This window comes from Pelmatolapia mariae, linkage group LG17 (genome assembly GCF_036321145.2).
Source record: "Pelmatolapia mariae isolate MD_Pm_ZW linkage group LG17, Pm_UMD_F_2, whole genome shotgun sequence".
NCBI classification, from domain to species: domain Eukaryota; kingdom Metazoa; phylum Chordata; class Actinopteri; order Cichliformes; family Cichlidae; genus Pelmatolapia; species Pelmatolapia mariae.
In genome coordinates this window covers 10,907,095-10,925,197 of record NC_086242.1, presented here as the reverse complement: position 1 = coordinate 10,925,197, position 18,103 = coordinate 10,907,095, and the positions used below count along the sequence as shown (strand labels likewise).

General features: G+C 38.4%; 2 protein-coding genes across 3 annotated transcripts; both read left to right on the top strand.

Moving 5' to 3' along the window:
• The first annotated feature begins 412 nt into the window (after positions 1–412).
• On the top strand, positions 413–4,944 carry yeats4 (YEATS domain containing 4). The gene is made up of 7 exons (XM_063460123.1): positions 413–815; positions 1,024–1,143; positions 1,258–1,324; positions 1,463–1,557; positions 2,467–2,556; positions 2,679–2,766; positions 2,866–4,944. Exons 1-7 carry the CDS (start codon positions 765–767, stop codon positions 3,033–3,035), a joined length of 681 nt encoding a protein of 226 aa, XP_063316193.1. The 5' UTR covers positions 413–764; the 3' UTR covers positions 3,036–4,944.
• Positions 4,945–5,174: 230 nt separating this feature from the next.
• On the top strand, positions 5,175–17,879 carry napepld (N-acyl phosphatidylethanolamine phospholipase D). 2 transcript variants are annotated; one of them, XM_063501337.1, is made up of 10 exons: positions 5,175–5,400; positions 9,334–9,421; positions 10,767–10,871; positions 11,785–11,925; positions 12,503–12,727; positions 12,814–12,917; positions 13,056–13,221; positions 13,431–13,579; positions 14,065–14,179; positions 16,436–17,879. In XM_063501337.1, exons 1-10 carry the CDS (start codon positions 5,261–5,263, stop codon positions 16,565–16,567), a joined length of 1,365 nt encoding a protein of 454 aa, XP_063357407.1. In that variant the 5' UTR covers positions 5,175–5,260; the 3' UTR covers positions 16,568–17,879. The 2 variants fall into 2 exon arrangements, with proteins under 2 accessions (XP_063357407.1, XP_063357408.1); XM_063501338.1 differs by lacking the exon at positions 5,175–5,400 and adding an exon at positions 7,447–7,748.
• Positions 17,880–18,103: the final 224 nt, after the last annotated feature.

Below are 18,103 nucleotides of genomic sequence, written 5' to 3'. Positions count from 1 at the left end.
ATTGTTTTATTAGCTTTATTAGACCTGAAGGCTTGCTTTTGAACAGAATTTAAGTCCTTCCTAATATAATGATAAAGGGTTAAAGTATAAAACAGTATCGGACATAAGTGCAGAATACCAGGTGTGAGGAGGTTTAAAGATTACCTAAGTGTGTAGAGGTTTAAAACTTTACTATTGTGTGAAAAGAATCGACGTCCTGCCCGATTGTGAATATTCTGCTGGGTAAAACTTAAAATAGCACTGCGTAAGTGATTCGTTTTTTCCTCACTAGAAACATTGACAGATGAATAAATACATACATTTTTAGACCTTAAAATTGACACACACAAAAAAACGAATCCAGTATAATGAGCAAATGAAAACAGGATTGTTGAAAGCATTTGCTGTTTTCTGCATTGTCAGTCATGTTAGACATCATCATGTCACTTGAAGAAGTAAAAAATCACAGAAGCCTAGAGCTAAAGGGTTCTGGATTCATTGGCCATAGTTTGGTTGCTTTTGTAATGACCGCAAACGTTGTTGCTTCCGCCCGGCCCGGAACCTTAGTGTCCTAGTAGCCTTTCTACCAGGACAGATTAATACGTTGCACTACCTACTTCCGGCGCTTGTTTGGCTGGTAGTTTAAAATGGTAGTTCGCTGTGTGTAACCTGTGTGCCTGCTTTTAATGCTTAAATGGCAAGGTTTTTAGACAAGAAAGCTGAGAGGGCAACAAAGAGTCCTGCATAACGCACTAAAGGATTAGTGGCACTGTTTTAGTTGTAATATGTTCAAAAAGATGACTGAATTTGGTCCAGATTCCGGAGGGCGCGTTAAGGTAACGCAACTAACGCCACACTCTAGTGTAGGCGAACCACTTTGTGATTTTTCTATCATTTAAAACAATGAGCAGAATGATTTAAAGTGGATTGAGATAAACTGAAGAAAATCGCGTGGTCGGATTCCATTTCTGTACTTCTGTATTTGCCACTTGTACCGTTGTCATGTCTGTCTTTAAATTTCTGTATTCTCTCTGTTGACTACAGGGAGTGACTATTGTGAAGCCTATTGTATTTGGGAATGTTGCCCGCTACTTTGGAAAGAAGAGAGAAGAGGATGGGCACACACACCAGTGGTCTGTGTATGTGAAGCCTTACAGAAATGAGGTGAGGCATCCACATCAGTAAGAGGGATTTAGCAGGGCCTACAAAATGTGTCATTTACCTGGAAAATGATACAAAATGCTGTTTGAAAAGACTTAAAAAATACTTTTCTTCCAGGATATGTCAGCTTATGTGAAGAAGATCCAGTTCAAGCTACATGAGAGCTATGGTAACCCTCTGAGAGGTGAGATGACTGTTTACATTGCAAGTATGAAATATTGAAGGGTTTACTGGAAATAGTAATCTATCCATTTTAATATATGAGACTTTTTTAAGAAAATTCATTATTCTGTGAAGCTCTCTGTGTTTCTCTTATTTCCAGTGGTCACTAAGCCTCCATATGAAATCACAGAGACAGGCTGGGGGGAGTTTGAGATCATCATCAAGATCTTCTTCATCGATCCCAATGAGAGACCTGTAAGAGCCAACACAAATAGTTACTTAGCTGTTTCAGAGAAAGTGTCTCAGCTGAGCGATCCAGTGGTGCAGTTGTCATCACCGTTGCCTTACAGCAAGGTCCAGAATTTGAATCCATCATACAGGTGGACCAGAATGAAAGGGTTTTAATATATTTTGACTGCTTGATGATGGACATTTTAGAGCTTGAGTGGCATGTAGACACAGTGGTTAGCAGCCTTGCCTCAAAGCAAAGTTTGTTCCTCCATTTTTGTGTGGAGCATGTTCTCCCTGTATCTGCGTAGCTTCTCTCAGTGTCATCCTCCCACAGTCATACATGTTAGGGTAACTAGTTCTAAATTAGTTGCCTTTCAATCTGTATTAGCTCTGTCATAGACCTGTCCAAGGTATACCCTGCCTCTCACCCTGTGACATCTGGGATCGTTTCCAGCCCATGACCCTGAATTAGACAAGTGGTTAAGGAGATGGATGAGCGGGCGAGCAGTCATCTGCTTTGATTTATTTGGGGGGTGAGGGGAAAGGGAAGAGGGAGACGGGACAAGAGCCGCATATGGGAGAGAGCTAGAGTTTAAAAATTTCTAATCAGTTTTATTTATATACCACCAAATCACTTGTTAGGTGAGTGTCTGAACCACCGCCCTAGTATTTCAAATACACATGTTATAAATAAAAGTAATATACACTGAGTGTGGCGTGCTAATTATCTTAGTGTACAGTTTAAACGGTTCTTCTTTAGTGTATGGTTTCTTATAAGAAAAAAAAACATCAGAAGCCATCTCTTTAATATTTACACAACAGCACTGTGTAATCCTCAGCACTTGATAAGTAATATATAGTTGTATATGAGGATCAGCTTATTTAAAATGTGCCTGTATTCATTTGCTTGAATTTCTGGTTTTGTTTTCTTAGGTGACCTTGTACCACCTATTGAAGCTGTTCCAGTCAGATTCCAGTGCCATGCCCAAGAAGACAGTTGTGTCTGAATTCTACGATGAAATGGTACCATTGCTTTAGACTCTGATGGTGGTTGTGTTTGTATATCAGTTTGTGTGAGCTCATCAATCGCTGCATGTTATTGTTGAGAGTGAGAACTCTGAATGCGTTGTTTTTCTGCGTTTCAGATCTTTCAGGATCCAACAGCCATGATGCAGCAGCTACTGACCACATCAAGGCAACTCACCCTGGGAGCGTACAAACATGAGACGGAGTGTATGTGTTCATATATTCAACACGGTTTAAAAAAACAAAACAAGAAGGCATTCACAAGTTTTGAGTCGCTTTTGTCTTCATGTCTGTGCGTTTCTGCAGTCGGCGAACTGGAGCAGAGGACCAAGGAGAAACTGGAAGTGGCAAAAAAGAGAACAAGCCAAGAGATCGCGGAGCTGAAAGACAAACTTAAAGCCAGCAGAGAGAACATCAACCACCTTAAGGCAGAGATTAGAAAACTGGAAGAGGACGGAGACCATAAAGAGCACTGAAAGAAGGACCAATATGCTCATGGATGCATTCAGTTGTTGAAGCAATTTTTTGTGCTCCTGCCCTCTCCAAGGATTTAACAAAAAAAAAGAAAAAAAAAGGTCAATGTTGTAATTTGTTTGAGGATTTTGCATTTTATTTTTGTTGAGCGTCCAAGGGAATCTTAAACATGTAAATATACTTGGAGTTGGTAGGACAGTGCTTTAAAAATGTAGTCGGCCACAAAAACTCCTCTAAACATACAAATATAAATATTATAATAATAATAAATATTAGTTTAGTTTTTTTTTTTATTGCAACACTGTAAAGAGTCAGAAATCACAAAGTGTTGTGAGCCTTTTTTCTTGTAGCTAAATCAAGTCTGCTTTTGGTTCTATGCATCTGCGTCTTTTTTTTTTTTGTTTTCCCCAAACACGATCAAACCAGTGAGGGAGAATGATGAAACACAAAGCTCTCATTTCTCTGGTTTGATTTTGAAGCCAGTCTTATTCAGTCATCCTGATGTAAACTCACTATTACTGTGTGAATTAGGACAAACATTTTTGCACTAGTCACACATGACTTTCAGTGTGAATAGCTTGTCCTTTAGTACTAGCCTCCTCGTGCTTTATGTAAATATTTTTAAAGATCGGCTCATAGACATTGGGATACTTCTTTTCTAAATATAAAGAAGGTGACCTGCTGTGAAAAAAAGTATTTGCCCTCTTCCTGTTTTCTTTTTTCTTTCTCTTTTTTCTTTTTTTTGCATATTTGTTACACATTTCTGGTCATTTAATTCTAATATTAGACAGAAAAAATCCAAGTAAATACAAACTGCAGTTTTTAAATAAAGGATTTTCATTTATTAACAGGGGGAAATAAGCTCTCCAATCCTCCTTGGCCCTTTGTGGAGAAAGTAATTATACCTAAACATAATAACTGATTGTGCCAACCTTGGCAACAAGGACTGCAACTCAGCATTTGTGATAACTGGCACTGATCACTGGAGGAATCATGATCCACTCTTCTTTGCAGAATTGTTTTAATTCAGGCACACCGGAGGGTTTGGAACATAAGGTCATGCAAGTAATATACCAAATAATCTCAACTGGATTGAAGTCTGGACTTAAACTAGGTCGTTCTTTTTTTTTAATCATTCAAAGGTAGACTTGCTGTTATGTTTTTGGATCATTGTCCTGCTACATAACCCAACAGTGTTTCAGCTTCAGGGCACACATCGATGGCTGGACATTGGTTGCCATTTTTGCCCAGTCTTTTTCTTGTAGTTGAATTATGAACTCTGACCTGGCTTCTTTTGTGACATCCTGGATGTACTTTTGGGGTAATTTTGGTGGGTCAGCCACTCCAGGGAAGGTTCACCACTGTTCCAAGTTTTCTCCGTTTGTGGATTATGTCTCTCACTGTGGTTCACTAGAGTGCCAAAGCCTTAGAAATGGCTTTGTAACCCTTTCCAGAATGATGGATGTCAATGACTTTTTTTCCTCATCTATTCTTGAGTTTCTTTAGATCAGCATGATGTGTTTCTTTTTGAGAATCTTTGCTTTGTCAAACAGTTTTAAGTGTTTAGTAATTCACCTGATCTGGCAGTAATCAGGCAACTGCAACCAGTTTTTCAACATTGTGGTTAATTACATTTTATTCATGATTTAACAAGTAGGACAGTTACTTTTTGACATATCCTGTAGGTCTGGATAGCTTTTCCTTTAATAAATTAATTCATCATTTAAAAACTGCAGTTTATCTCTATCAAAGATTACAATTTATTTGATGACCAGTGCTATGTTGTACAATCCATATTCAGGGATTCAGCTTTTAGAATTGTCAAGTAATGCAGTAAATGAAGTGTAACTAATATTTATAGTTTCTGCACCGACTAATTTTTAGATTATGGCATAATCTTAGCAGGGCAAAAAAACCAAAAACAACACTAAATACATTTTTAATTCATTCAGCCACAATTGGGTTTTTAGTTAATGCATTTTCAGATGAGCAGATCCAAAGTTTAATTTCAAAACCAATTTGAAATTAAATTGTGTGAAATAATCTAAAAGTTCTCGAGTTTGTTCAGCGAGATTCTGATTTCCGAAAGTCAGTGAAAGCATCTAACAGGAAGTTCTCACAACCTTTGCAGTCCGGACACTAAACCCCGGCTGTGCGTAACTTTGTGTCCTCTGGCTGTTTTCTCTGAAAACTGCCAAGTAATTATGGTCAGATACAAAGACCTGCAATGGAAACAGTGTTGTCCAAGTCTGGACTGTTGTGTTTGGTATGTAGTTGTAAGTTTAATAAGGTTAAGACGCGACTGAATTTAGTGGGCTTCCTTGGGTTACATTCCCTTCAGGTGTCCATCAGGTGGAGGAACTCGAGGTAAGTTAAGTCCTATATAAACTACACAAAGTAGTTTATAAAAAGTAGTTCCCCTCCTGGGAACCCTACAGTCACATAGACCATTGCTGTGTCAGGGTCTCAGTCGTCATTTCAAACCGCTTTCTACATTACACTATCTTAAAAAATATTCAAATTCTCGGTTATCTTACATGAAGTAGAACCAGTGACACAGAGACAGATGGGGCTCCTGCACTGCTGCTACAACTGTGGAAAATCCCAAATGAAAAGCAGTGTCTTTAATTAACGATGGCATCACTCAAGTTACAAAATTTAATGTAGAGAATATTCCCTTTATTGTGCAGCTATATACCTATCACACAACTAAATAGCTCTCTCTCTCTCACACACACACACACACACAGGAGAGACAGTCAAATCTGTATCTACTTGTTTATTCAACTTATGATTATAATAATAATCATAATTATAACTGCCTGGTCCTGCGGAAGGTTTCTTCCTGTTAAAAGGGGAGTTTTTTCTTTCCCACTGTCGCCAAAGCACTCGCTAATAGAGATTGACAGACCACGTGACTTTCGCGCATTGCATGCCGGGAGGTAGTGGAAAAACATTCAAAGTACCGCATTAAATGCAAGCATTTGCAGCACCGCAAAACGTTTATTCTCCGGTTCCAATACCGTCTTGCTTTTTCTTTCCTCACCAAAAAAGGAACGTACAAAACGAAGGAGAACAATGCCGGACCGTACAAAGACAGACGAAAAGGCAAAGAAAAGATACGAGGAAAAAATCAAAGGAGTGAAAGGGTCAGACCCTTACCTTACGAGCACACAGAGTGGACAAAAGACGTCAGCGTGCTGCCCAACTTTCACCACGCTCAGATTTATAATTATACGGTTCTTGGAGTGAGTGCATACACTCATGAAGTTTTTAGTAACTTCAGGTCACTGCAACAAGCCCAGGTACAGTTTACCGACGGATGGGTACAGGACCTTGAAATGCACCGTGTAGAACACAAGACCATCGTACAAACAAAGGTAAGTTTACCAGTCTCACAAATCGTCTTCATAAATACACATTCGTTAACCATTTATTAATAGGACCTTCGGTAATTAATTAGTAGTGAAAAGAATTTCTGGTACGCATTACAGAAATGTAGCAGTGACAATAATATTGTATGCTGTAATCGTACATGGCAATTATTATATATAATATATTATATGCCCAGTCTGGATCGCATTCCAGCATTTCGTAGGCTGGTTTGCCTACAAAAGACAGCAAACATTACACACAGCCACAATAAACAAAGGAGCATAGCGCGATGATTTCTGTTCAGCGCCAATTAAGACGTATTAACTACCACAAAACACTTACCTTTGTGGAAATGCTTGGAGCAGACTAACATGTGAGGTGGAGTGTTTTCGAACGTTATATTAGGTCTTCTGATAGCGGCAATCCAGGCCATCCGTCGCCTGTTCGTGACTTCGGAGACATGGCTTGGACAATTTCTCTTCCACGCCGGAATCCGATAAAAAGCAATCGCATTTCCCGTCGACTTCACGTGGCTGTCGTTCGCCCGGCTTGTGCAGTTAATAATACAACAGCTTCTTGACATTTTTTGTTTCTTTTTATCGCTGTGTAACTGATTTCAATTGAAAGCCTGTGCCCGCTAGTACCTCTTGCCACTACTTCCCAGAATCCTTTGCGGTTTTACCCCTGAATGACGTCACATTTTCAATCTCTATAGGGGTTCATATGATTGTTGGGGTTTTCTCTGTATGTATTATTGTGGGGTATACCTTACAATATAAAGCGCCTTGAGGCGACTGTTGTTGTGATTTAGCGTTGAATAAATAAATTTGTATTGAAGTTAAATGATTTTATTACTTTTGTTTTGGCTGAGGTATAATAATTAATATAATAATTATTATTAGTAACATTGGCGGTGGAATCAATGTTTAAGATACTGATTTAAAAATATTTTTCTTTTTTAAAAATATAGTTTATTACAGCGGTTTTCTCCTTCATAAAATATCCCACAACCGCGGCGAGTTTGTCGGGTCACGTGATCAAAGGGTTTTCGCACCGACGTCAGAGAAGCCGAGCTGGTACCGAGATATGGTCCGTAGCCGTCCTGCTGCATTACCAAGAACTTCACATTTTTTCTTTGAACGACGTTCTGCTAACAGCCGGTTTAACGTTCCCTGTCGATAGTCCCTCCGGGGTAATGCTGCAGTGTGCTGGAAAATGCGTGCAGCTCCTCATAAATGCTGCTCATTAAAACAGTCCGAAGCTAACGTTTATGCAGCGAACATGTCTCCTCGCTAAGGAAAGCACTGGTGGTATTCTGCTGAGTTCAGGTTTTCGGGAAGGTAGGTGCTTGAACCTGACGTTAGACGACGCTTGTGGTATACGATAATGCTATGGTGGCCTGTTCCTAGAGTCATTGTTTTCCTTTTGAACACACTTGCTAGGCAAGTTCTTGGTAAAGTACAGTGTGCAGTGTTTCCTTCTTACTCTTGGTAAGGATATAATGGTTTAGTTTGCCAGTGGTTTGTAGTTTGCCATCCTTATCGCGTGTTTGACACCTTTGCAACAGGAAACGGATGATGTTATAATGTGCTGGTTAAACTTGATCAGTTGGCAGCTGTTGCCATGTTCAGACACTACCCAATATAATTATTTACTTTCATGTATCCTTAATTAATTTCACAGCAGTATATATGATTAAGTCCATTTCTAACTTGTGTCAGGATTATTTCTAGCATGTGGTGTCCAGTCTTTAAAGCTCACACGTTCGTTTATTCAATAGTAAAGTGATATTTCTCTTGAATTCAGGAAAAACCTGACTGGAGGTTGTGTTTGTTGTTTATACAACCATAGCAGGCATGCTGGCTAGCTGCAAAGACCTGTTTTGATTGTCATCCACAGAGCCCCATTGTTAACCTGGTGTGTGTGTGTAAGGTCCATTCATGAGGCCAAGTGCATCATCAGCATGTCATGGTTTAATGTGTGGATTTCCCCACAGAGAGCAAGTGCACTTTGTTTTGTTTGTTTTTTGTTGCATAACTGCATTAGATGTAGTGGTTTATTTACTCAACTTCCTTCTGGGATTAATAAAGTTTCTCTGATTCTGATTATTTCTCTTTGCATAAGAGAATCCATGAAGGAAGCATTGCTGAGTGCATGATAATGAGGGTGTATTCCAAACTCTGATAGTTGTGGATAATAGCAGGATAAGGAAGGGCTGTGATTAGACTTCTTGGCTTTCTTGCATCTAAGTGCCTTCATAAATATATGCTTCTTTATCTGATGAAATCATTACTCACTCCGGTCACACACCCAGTCCTGTTTGAATGCTTTACGGCAAGGCAAACTCCATTTAAAGTTTAATTCTGCACCACCGTGTTTGAAGGAGACATTCACCCAAAAAAATAGCAGTTTAAGGTACCCATGAGTTCTTGCATGCTGTTAAGCTATAATGTGGTAAACAGTGGAATTACAGTGCAAATGTCTTTAGATTTGTGTGTGACAGAACATCAGTTACTTCTCAATCGCTATTACTCAAGAGAAAAAAGCTGTCAACACACTTCTTCCTGCCAGCAAGTCGTTAATTATAAAAGCAGTGGCAAGGTTTGAACAACTGAATTTAATGCACAGTGGAAGTATTTAAATGTCACTTCAGATAAGTTTTATTTGAATACAGTAAAGCTGATCTCACTGTGCCTGATTATCATCTTTTTGTCTTATGCAAAGTGTTGCAGTTTAACTGTCTGCTGTTTGTGTGTTCTGTTATCAGTACAGTACTATCAGTGAAAGGGGCCAGGCTATAACTTGGTTGCAGTTGTGTTTATGTAATGTCTTTGTTCTCATTGTCTTCTGGTATAATTGTGGTTCTGCTCGCTGTGCAGGACTTTGCAGCACTGTTGTAAAGTTAATACTGTGTTTGTGTGTCAGTGCTAGGTGTGGTTGGGGCGCTGAAGCCATGGAGAAGCCATCATCTTCAGACAGAGCTGAGCTCGAGGAGAGAAAAGGCCTGGTGGAGGTAATGCACATTATCAGCTGCAATTAGATGGCGCCATGGTTTAAATGGAAAGTTCACCGCAAAATGAAATATAAATGTTTTTCCTCTTGCCTGCAATCCTCTTAATACAGCACCATCACAAGAAAAGAGATCTGCCTTCTGTTGAATATAATGGAAAAAGATGGCACATGTTTACAAAGTTCTGTTTGGTAGCACTAAAAATTTGGTTGCATATTTGCTTCAGTTTTTTAGCTGGAGGTGAATTTTGATAAGCTTTTGTTGAAAGCGTTGGTATTCTCACATCCATCCATCCTCCGCTTGTCCAAAGTTGGGTTGCGGTGGCAGCAGGTATTAGCTTGAGCAGTGTATTCTAGATGTCCTTCTCCCTAACCAGACTTTCCACTTCCTCCTGGGGTATCCCAAGGCGCTCTCCCAGGCCAGATGAGATATATGATCTCTCCAGAGGGTTCAGGGTCTACTTTGGGGTCTCCACCCAGTTGGGCTTGCCCAGGAGGTGCCAGAACCACCTCAGCTGGGCCCTTTTGACATGCAGGAGCAGCATCTCTACTCTGAGATCCCTCCACAATCCACATGTCTGAGGCCCTCACCCTATCTCTAAGGCTGAGCCCAGTCACCCTGGGGAGGAAACTGTTACTTTCCGATTTCAGTCTTTAGTAATTTTCTGTGTGGGGAACCAAATGAAATCCTACATAGATCTTCAGTGTAGCTGTATTATTATCTGATTGTGAACACAGTGTGGAAGCAGAGCAAGGGAAAAAAGAGACTGAGGAGTGCAGAAGCAACACTGCTATGAGTTTGATCCATTTGTTTTTCAGTGTCCAACTGTTGAGGGGGAAAAAAAGGCCAGCCCTGGTAAACTTTGAAAACCGGTTTTTAATTCCCATTGCGAAACACACCTGTGCTTTTTCTTTTGACCTGTCAAATGTAATTACATGTTAAAATAGGTGCTTTGAAAAGGCTTTGCAATTACTGCTCAGGTCATTAACTCGTGATAACCGTTAAAGGGACTTCTTAGTGTTTTTAAAACTGTTGTGTAATCCTGATGTATGTGTCAGTCAACTTGTATGTTTGATGTGGCAGTTTTACGGCAGAGGAATTAGCAGAATTTAATAAAAGCACTGATTTTATTCTTTTTTTCTTTAATACTTCAACAAGGCTATAGGAACAGGAACATTTTTAACAGGATTGTTGCTTATTTCTAACTTTCAGCATTTCACCAGCTAGGACTAACGTTTTTTTTGATGTTCTCACTACGTTCTTGTATGTTAAGTGTTTATTTTAAATTCTTAAAAATGTTTAGAAGAATTCAAGTTTACTATAGTTTCTATGTGTACTCATTGTTCAGGATGGTGGCGAGCCTAGAGGTGCAGAGGGTGGAGAGGTGGATACTCGGACTCCAAGAAAGAGCAGCTCCTCCCGCAAAAGCTTCCGCCTGGACTACCGACTGGAGGTAAGACCCTCTATTACTGTCACCCTGCTATCTAATAAAACCCAAATCCTGAGGCTTCAGTTTCACCTCAGAGCTTCTCCATTCTGTGAAGTCCTCCTCTCTGGTTCTGCATCTTGTTTTGTTACATCCAAGTTCAGCTTTTCATGTCATGGATCACACAGTGTTCTTAAATTGGTTATATCAGGTGGTTGCTGTGTCTGTATCTGCATTAGTATGCTTTAAATTTCATCTCACAGAAAGAGAAGTTTTTCTGTTGTTATTAATCATGTCAGAAAAAGCTCCCTTGTTCTGTGGCGTTGCACAGGGATCATTTTTGGAACTATCCTGTTTAGCTTGTAGATGTTAACTCTTGAACAGATAATATCTAATTTATAAAAACATTTCTACAAACTAACTGTTTGATTGCCATCAAGTTTTAGTTAAATTACAATTTCTACATTTCATTTCTGATGAAAGAGACTCTTACCATTGTCCCAAATAGCGCAATCCCAAGGTTCAAACAAGGCAGTAGGTTTGTGAGTTCTTCTGTTAAATCTAGCTTATGTAACCTTGGGGTTATGTTAAATAGTTCCCTTTCTTTAGGCTGTTATGTCAGGAGTGGAACTTGTTTATTTTATCTAAGGGGCATCTTTTTGCTCCAAAACTCTGGAATGAGTTGTCCTCACCTCCTTGTTTTATTGATTCAGATGGGGCTTTTAAAATGGGTAAAGTCAGGCTTTGGGGTCTTTGTGTCTGACTTTGTCTTGTTTGTGTGTCCGTTTTGTTATTTTGGTTTTATTTAATGTTTCTTCTTTAGGCATCAGGCACTTTGTGACTTTGCCTGTGAAAAATAAACTTGTATATTTTATACAACTGTAGATTCCAAAATGACTTGCTAACATAGCAAATATGCTATTATTTACTTTTTTTGCAGGAAGAAGTGACAAAGTCGTGTCGGGACAAACATGGCCGCTGGGCTAACCCCTGGCCAACGTGGTGCTTTCCTTCCTACTTAGTGCTGTTCAGGTTCCTGTTCTTAGAAAAAGATAACAGCAATGTACCTGCTAGTAAAGAGGTAGGTAATCATTACTTATAATCACCAGTTTACTATTAGCTGTTGGTTTTAATCCAACTCGCAGTGAAGCGTCACTAATCAATGTTTTAAATGTACAGGCCTCAAGTTTATATAGAAAACAGCTGTTGGCAAAATTTAGCCTCCTTGGAAACAAGTTCAGGACAAATACATCTTTACTAAGAATCACTGGCCTTTTTCATCTCTCTCACACACACTCACACACACACACACACACACACACACACACTATTTATAGGTCTTATTGGAAAACCTGCTGAGCTCAGTGAGGGCTTAACAAGCTGCTTTCACACTGCAACAGAAAAAAGGTTAACCCTTTATAAGCACAGACTCTATTTTTGTTGCTATATTCAAACTTTTAAAAATAGGTCTGCTTACCAACTACTAGCAAATTCATAGGTGTAAAGTACAGTTATAGCAAAGGTGGCCTTCAGCATTAAGTAATTTGCCCCTCCTGCACCCATCTGTTTCATTCCTTCTTACATCTTACTTTGTCTGTTATTTATTTTTTTAAATGATGGATGGCCCGTTCCTCTCCCTCGTCTCTCTGTCCCTAAAGGCCCTGGATCTTGAGCTCCCTGTGATGGAGCCATACTTTGTGCAGAACCCAAACCTCTCTGGCTCTGGTCCAGGACTGAGAGTCACATGGCTGGGCCATGCCACAGTTCTGGTTGAAATCGATGGGGTGAATGTTCTGACAGACCCAATCTTCAGTCAGAGGGCATCGCCGATCCAATATATGGGACCCAAAAGATTCAGAGGTCCTCCTTGCACTGTGGAGCAGGTTCATGTATATACATATATTTTTGTTTGTTAAATTGTTTTTATTCTTCCACCTTTAAGTTTCTTCTTTTACTTTCCTGCCAACAGCTTCCTAGGATTGATGCAGTGGTCATCAGTCATTCTCATTACGATCATCTGGATGCTGGATCTGTAGCCAGTCTTAATGCTCGCTTCGGAGGAGAGCTACGCTGGTACGTGAGGTGGATCAGTGGTCCACAATATTATTTCCATTCATGTCATATGTTCACTTCCCACTGTCAAACAGTGTGCCCTTTAGTGCCCTTTATTAGAAATTACATGTACCTTTTTGCATTGTGTGTGTGTCTCAGGTTCGTGCCAATGGGTTTGATGGACTGGCTGGTGAAGATGGGCTGTGAGAATGTGATGGAGCTGGACTGGTGGGAGGAGAACTGTGTCCCAGGTCATGATGATGTCACGTTTGTTTGCACACCCTCGCAGCACTGGAGCAAACGCACAGCATGGGATGATAACAAAGTAAGATAATAACAACAACAACTACAATATGCACATTATTGCTTAATTGTTTAATAAGATTTAGTGAAGTGACATGACGCTAAACAAGCCAACAGCAGAACTTTGCCATTTTTATAGGAGAACAAATTCTGTTTAAATCTTTATCTTGAATTCAAAACAGATAGAGTTGATAAAATTCAGGTCTTGTTTTAAAAAACATTTTTTTCCAGTCTTTATGGAGCAGCTGGACCGTTTTGGGTCCAGATCATCGTTTCTTCTTTGCTGGCGACACTGGCTACTGTTCTTCCTTTGCGGAAATAGGACGACGCTTTGGACCATTTGACCTTGCAGCAATCCCTATCGGAGCATACCTGCCCAGGTAATACACACTTTAGATTGTGCACTTTAGATTGTAGGGAGGTTCTTAATAATGTTTGGCCACTGAATTTGCTTTTGTAATGTACATTCAGAACACATCTAAGGATTATTTTAAAATTTCTACAGACAGTACTTTGTCACAATTACAAAAAAAAAAAAAAAGTTTTCCAAATAAGTAACCATATGTGGGAAAATGATGGCACTGTAGATTCAGTTTTTATTTACTCTGTTCTGGAGGCACATTCATGTTTCAACAGTAAAGTCTAATGTAGTGCACTAAAATACCATTAAAAAAAGGAACACAAATGGAAATTACACCAGATTTTCAGTGAAAATTTTAAAGGTAGAGTTAATTGCAGTTAACTCTACTTACATTTGCACACAGTTAGAAATGCAGACTCTAAGCTATTCATTTTTCCATAATGCTGTGCCTATTGTAACAAAAACAGATATCAAAGACTACTTGAATATTACTTGGTTTTTCAGAGACGTGATGAAAGGACAGCATGTAGATCCAGAGGAGGCCGTTCAGATTCACGAGGACCTTCAGGCCAGACAGTCGGTGGCCATTCACTGGGGAACCTTTGCCCTCGCGTATGAGGTAATGTCACACAAATACATTTATTTAGTTATGGATCCCTTATATATTCTTTAAATAAATATTTAAAACCTAGATGATTTGCCTTCTTTGAAAGAGTTGGAATAGAAGATCAATGGCCCTCTAATGCCTGATATTTGCAAAGATGGAATAATCAATTCTGTAGCATCACAGAATCCACTTACCAGCTCAAAAATGTGTTTATTAAGTTTGTGGTTTTATGTTGGATTATTGACTATTCACTGGACTACTGCACAGTGAATTTAAAGATTCTTATTGTCATCAAGACATTGCCATCGTGAATACTTCAACTTTGCTTTAAAACATATTGGTTATAGGGATTTAATGTCATGATGCTATTTCCATTACTCAATGCATACCTCTTGTCATCAAAATTTGATTTTGTCCATATCTCAATATCTTCCCAAGATTAACTTCCAGTGATCACTCCTGCGTTACTGTTGTAACAGACATGTCTGAGTTGTGAGCCTCCACTAGTCTTTTTTTTTTCCCCCTCTAACCCCATTTCTTTAACAAGCAAACACATGTTTATATTTGTGCTTTGGTCATGCTTAATGTTCACAATTTTTTTTGCTCTATATCTTTTGACTTATTTGAGCTACCCTACTAAGTCCTGGTGTACTAAATAGAGGACATCCTGGGCTTACCAATGATATGTCATGTGTTTGGGTCCCCTTTTAGCTACAAAAAGGAAGGAAATCACAAAAGAAAAATTAATGGGAAGATTCTTTTTTCCTCTGTTCTCATGAGGATATAATCATTTTGAAACAAGTTTTATAATGCTGACTGGTGTTTCTATTTTTTTTTTTTTTTTACAACAAAGGTTACATAATGCAAGGTATTTCAGCAGCATTACAAGAAAACCAAAACCTTAGGAATGTAACCTTCATGCATTTATTGCAGAACTATAATAGTTTAAGTGTTGCATATACCCAATAAATTGGTAACTGTGTTAAGGTGCTGTTAGATTAGGAGGAATGAGATATTCATGGGGCTCAAATTAGTATTTTGTTACTAATATAAAACCTCACTTCCAAAATTGTAGAGGCGCTGTATGAAATGTAAATAAAAACAGAATGCAGTGATTTTCAGATCTCATAAACCCATATTTGATTGACAATGAAACATAAAAAATGTATCAAATGATTAGAGACATTTTACCATTTCCTGAAAAATATTGTCTCATTTTGAATTTGATGGGAGCAGCACATCTCAAAAAAAGTTGGGATGGAGGCAACAAAAGATTGATAAACTAAGTGAGACTAAAAAGAAACAGCTAGAGGAACACTTTACAACTAATTAGTTTTATTGGCAACGGGTCACTAACATGATTTGGTATAAAAAGAACATCTTAGGGTTTCTTCAAAGTGATCTTAACCACCCTAAAAAAATGCATTTGTAAATTATTTAAAAAATTATAAAATTGACTTAAAAAGATTTTAAATAGTACATATCATCTACAGAATTCAGATAATCTGGAGAAATCTCTGTGTGCAAGGGCCAAGGTTAAAAATCAGTAATGATGTCCTAAAAACTTTGAGCCCACAGGTGTAACTGCATTAAAATTTGCATTATTCTGTCATGAAAAATCAGTGCAGGGTCTCAGGAACACTTCCTGAAATCACTCACTGAGTACAGTTTACCATGCTATGCACAAATGTGGGCTAAATCTACATCATGAAAAGAAGTAGCCGTATAGGAACAGGCATAAGATCTTCAACAGGCTATAGCTCATTTAAAATGGACAGAGTCAGATTAGAATAATGAGACAGCATTCCTCTTCCAAAGCTGGTCTACTCATTACTGTTACTGTTACTCATTTATGGACTGTTTATCTTGTGGAAAACACAGGTTTATGAGATTTGCAAATCATTATTCTCTTTTTATTTACATTTTACAGAGCGTTCCAATTTTTGGAGAATCAAAGGCAGTTAGTATTTGAGGTTGCAATAGACCTAAGAGCTACTCTGCGAGTGCCACATTAATGCAAGAGCTCGTTGTTTAGATAGATAGTGTTGTGACACTATTATGTTCTGGCAACACAGTAAAACAAAGGTTTAATTGTTGAGCTGCATGAGTATTCCTGCAGCCGTCAGAGTTTAATGCAGCCTCTGTTGAAATCGAAGTGATATAAATGTAATAATCACTGAAAAATCTGCAGAACTAAACTAAAACTGAATGTGTTGGAGTTGCTGCTCGGACGATATCTTAACACGCATGTTTTCTCTTGTCATGCAGTATTACCTCGATCCACCTCTTCGACTCAGAGAGGCTTTGGAACAGAAGGGACTGAAACCAGATTGTTTCTTCACTTTGCATCATGGGGAGTCTCGCCTTATATCTGCACCGGACGAAGAAGTTTTCGACTGATGTCCAGCGTTTTCGTGGCCCGTTTCTATAGATTTGTCTGTAACAAAGTGCAGTAAATTCATAAATGCAGAATCCCTGTTTTAAAAAAAAGTTGTAATAATTGCGCATATATATATATATATATATATATATATATATATATATATATATATATATATATATATATGCGCAGCCTGTATCAACTAGAAATCAAAACTAGGCCACAATATTGAATGTTTGCACTGCCATCACATGGTCATTGGTAGGCAGTACTACCTACAGGAGCTGTGACTCCACTAGAAAATTAAGTTCTTTTAGTTTGGAGGGGAGTGCATTTTTAAAAGCAAAGATCAGTTCTTCTCATAGTTCATAAATAAGCAAAAGGTATAAGATTTACTTGATTCTGGAATCTGTACTTGATTCTGTCTAGTAGTCAGTGTGGCAAATGAAACATGGTAAAAGTATATCAAACAAATTTAGACAACTAGATTTTTAAAATTTGAAATGTATTAAAAACACCAACTTTTTGTATTGCCAAACAAGTAATCTTATTTTGTGCAGCTCAGTATTTGTGAAATGCTAACTTGCATTCTAGTGTGCATTATTTTGATTGAAATTTCGTGGTGTGCACACTGCTTTACACCCAACGAGAGAAAAATTCTCTGCGGGTACAATTTTACAGATCAGAAGATCTGGTTAAAATTCAGCTGCTGTGCTTATATCTTAAGTAAAGTTTTCTTTCAGGATCTTAGAAGCTGTAATATGAAAGAAATACTAGAGGATAGAGGATTTTGTGGTGTAATAATATTTCAACATTGGTGTTAAGTCATGCAACACTACAAAGACTTTTTTCTGAATGTGCTATGAGAACCCAAAATTGAGAGACGCAAAAATAGTTTATCTATTTTCACAGTCTGAAACTGTCAGCGACCGAGTGCCGATAGCAAACGCAGAGCAGTGCTGTCTAGATGTAGAAGTTGAGCTGGGTTCAGCTTCGTGCCTTGCAAATATTATGCACTGCTGCAGGTTTAGACATTTGGCTTTGATGCTGTGAAACCACAGTTTCTTTCTTTGCTTATCAGTGTGATCATTTCCATTTTTACCTTTCAGTTTTTAGCCGGATGGGTTTGCGTCAAAGAGCAACAGTAGATTAGTGTTTTTGAACACAGTTGAAGCAAAATTCGGCTTTTAATGCCTGAATGTATGAACACATAACAGCACAATGTTGAGCTCATGTACTGCAGTAACAGGTTTATAAAGGTAAAAAGAAAAATGTTGTTTACATGTCACAGTGTCACTGATTTACAGAATAAATATTACTTTGCATTTAAAATAGGGTTGTTGTTTTTTTCTTCTTTTTTGTTAGTAGTAAGATCTAAAAAATAAATGTACACACTTTTCAAACATTAGTGCCCAAAGTGTTAGCATTGCAACAGGCACACTGGTAGACAAAAACAGGTGGGCATTTTCAACAGCAAGAAGTACTCTGGCGTCTTGATTCTGTATTTTTAGTGTAAAATGATACTGTACTTCTACCACCCAAATTATTAATGTCAT

What these genes read in the sequence shown, in the direction of transcription:
- yeats4 (XM_063460123.1), top strand. Translation starts at nt 765, where the DNA reads ATGTTCAAAAAGATGACTGAATTTGGTCCAGATTCCGGAGGGCGCGTT. An exon ending in TGAAGCCTTACAGAAATGAG is followed by an intron (nt 1,144 to 1,257) that starts GTGAGGCATCCA and finishes CTTTTCTTCCAG; the next exon opens with GATATGTCAGCTTATGTGAA. An exon ending in TCGATCCCAATGAGAGACCT is followed by an intron (nt 1,558 to 2,466) that starts GTAAGAGCCAAC and finishes TTGTTTTCTTAG; the next exon opens with GTGACCTTGTACCACCTATT.
- napepld (XM_063501337.1), top strand. Translation starts at nt 5,261, where the DNA reads ATGGAAACAGTGTTGTCCAAGTCTGGACTGTTGTGTTTGGTATGTAGT. An exon ending in AGAGAAAAGGCCTGGTGGAG is followed by an intron (nt 9,422 to 10,766) that starts GTAATGCACATT and finishes CTCATTGTTCAG; the next exon opens with GATGGTGGCGAGCCTAGAGG. An exon ending in GCCTGGACTACCGACTGGAG is followed by an intron (nt 10,872 to 11,784) that starts GTAAGACCCTCT and finishes CTTTTTTTGCAG; the next exon opens with GAAGAAGTGACAAAGTCGTG.